The sequence below is a fragment of the Poecilia reticulata genome, linkage group LG11, assembly GCF_000633615.1.
Source record: "Poecilia reticulata strain Guanapo linkage group LG11, Guppy_female_1.0+MT, whole genome shotgun sequence".
Lineage (NCBI taxonomy): Eukaryota > Metazoa > Chordata > Actinopteri > Cyprinodontiformes > Poeciliidae > Poecilia > Poecilia reticulata.
Window position 1 is genome coordinate 7,014,612 of NC_024341.1, and position 1,732 is coordinate 7,016,343.

The window sequence follows — 1,732 nt, forward strand, 5'->3', positions numbered from 1 at the left end:
TTTTGTTTTACAGCCGTCTCTGCTATCTGAAGCGTGTCATCACCATGCCTGCTCCTCCCAAAGTGATGAACCTAGCTAACGTGGTGTCCGGCTTCAGTCTGAGGAACTATTTCCTTTGAATCCTGCAGCTGCATTAAGCTCTAAACTCACTGATTTTCTTACACAACTTTTATTACTAGATTTCCAATTTTCAACTGTCAAATGCTTAGAATTTTAAGTGCTTGGGAAATAGTTATTCTTATTATCTATGGATTTCCATAAATCATACAGTGCTGGCTTTCAATTTTCATATTATGGTGTGCGGCCATTTCACTGCATTTGTGGAATCAGGACTAAGTGCTCAGCTATATTTTAAAATCTATATCACTGGAACTTGTCAAAATAGGGAATAGAGTCTCCTTACCCAGTTTAAGAAGGCTAATGTCTGCTTCAGTCTGATTTTAAAGTTGCGTAAACTAGTAAAACACTTTTTTTTTTAGTAATTGGGCTTTCAATCAATTTATCAAAAAAATAATCTGATGCGGGCTAAAATGTTATCTAAAATCCTGACATCCAAGGTTACGCATCACATTTTTTCAGAAATCTATGATCAAACAGTTACATTTATTAAATGTTATTTACATGTTTCACAGTATGACTGTTGTGATATCTTCTGATATAAATGAATGAATCAAGAGCAGCTCTGTGTGGATTGTTTGTTCATTTTCCCATTATTTTTTCCCAACCTCAGCACATCAAAAGTGAACACAATGAACATGAAAATTTAAGTGTGACAAAAAAACACAAAAGTGATTACTTTAAAGAACAAAAATTATAATTACATTGCGCTTTCAATATATTGCCATTTTGATAACACTGTCTTTGATGGGATGTGCATAAGACTGACATGACACTGTCATAAACATAACACTTGTCATCCAACTTTTAAAGCAAATTCTCGTTAAAATTTTCATTATTTACTGAATGACGCTTCATGACACTGTTGGTATGTTCCTAACATGAGTGAGGATCAACGACAGAACATTCCCGTTCACTGCATCTTACAGAAACCTACAGAAAAGAACAATAGAGCAATTAAACAGAGAAAGCATTTGTATTTAAAGAGAACAGAAAAATGCCAAATAAAAAAATAATACTTACAATTTCAAGATGTTGTGGACTCGCCATGTATGTGACATCATCAGAACTGATGATGATTGGGACCGGATGCCTGGGGTGGAAAAACATTTCTGGGTGTCTTCTTTGCCTGTTTATGTTAGAAGTAGAAAAAAATAGTCAGCAATGTCATAGAATCAGTTGATGTTGGCATTAACTGTGAAGCTGTTTTAAGTGTGGACTTAAGGAGACAAACTACTTTAAAATATTTCCATCCATGATCTGAACACACTGATCCTTGCAGGGTGGTGAGGGGGGCTGGTGGTGACCATCTCCAGCAGCCATCAGATGAGAGGCAGGGTTCACCCTGGACAGGTCACCAGTCCATCACAGGGCCCTGAAAGTCAACAACAAATAAAAAAAATGAAAGATAAATGTTAGATTAACAAGAAGAGAAAAATTCTTTCCAGTTACCTTTAAATCAAATCATGTTTATTAAGCACTTGGTGTTGGTAACAGCAGTTTTTGTTGTTGAAAATGTAGCTAGCTCCTCATTGAAAAAACAAACTTACACCATGAAGACGATGTGGAGGTTCATCCTCAGAGCTGGTTGGTGATCTGGTGGAGTCAGAGCTTC

The 1,732-nt window shown here is 36.2% G+C and overlaps 1 protein-coding gene across 1 annotated transcript in view; it reads left to right on the forward strand.

The window, feature by feature from the left end:
• Window positions 1–679, forward strand: part of LOC103472122 (plasma kallikrein-like) — a 6,456-nt gene extending 5,777 nt beyond the window's left edge. The window contains exon 9 of the mRNA XM_008421510.2: window positions 14–679. Coding sequence (XP_008419732.1) covers window positions 14–119 — 106 coding nt within the window. The 3' untranslated portion in view covers window positions 120–679. The remainder of the gene's footprint in view (window positions 1–13) is intronic.
• The last annotated feature ends 1,053 nt before the right edge of the window (window positions 680–1,732 follow it).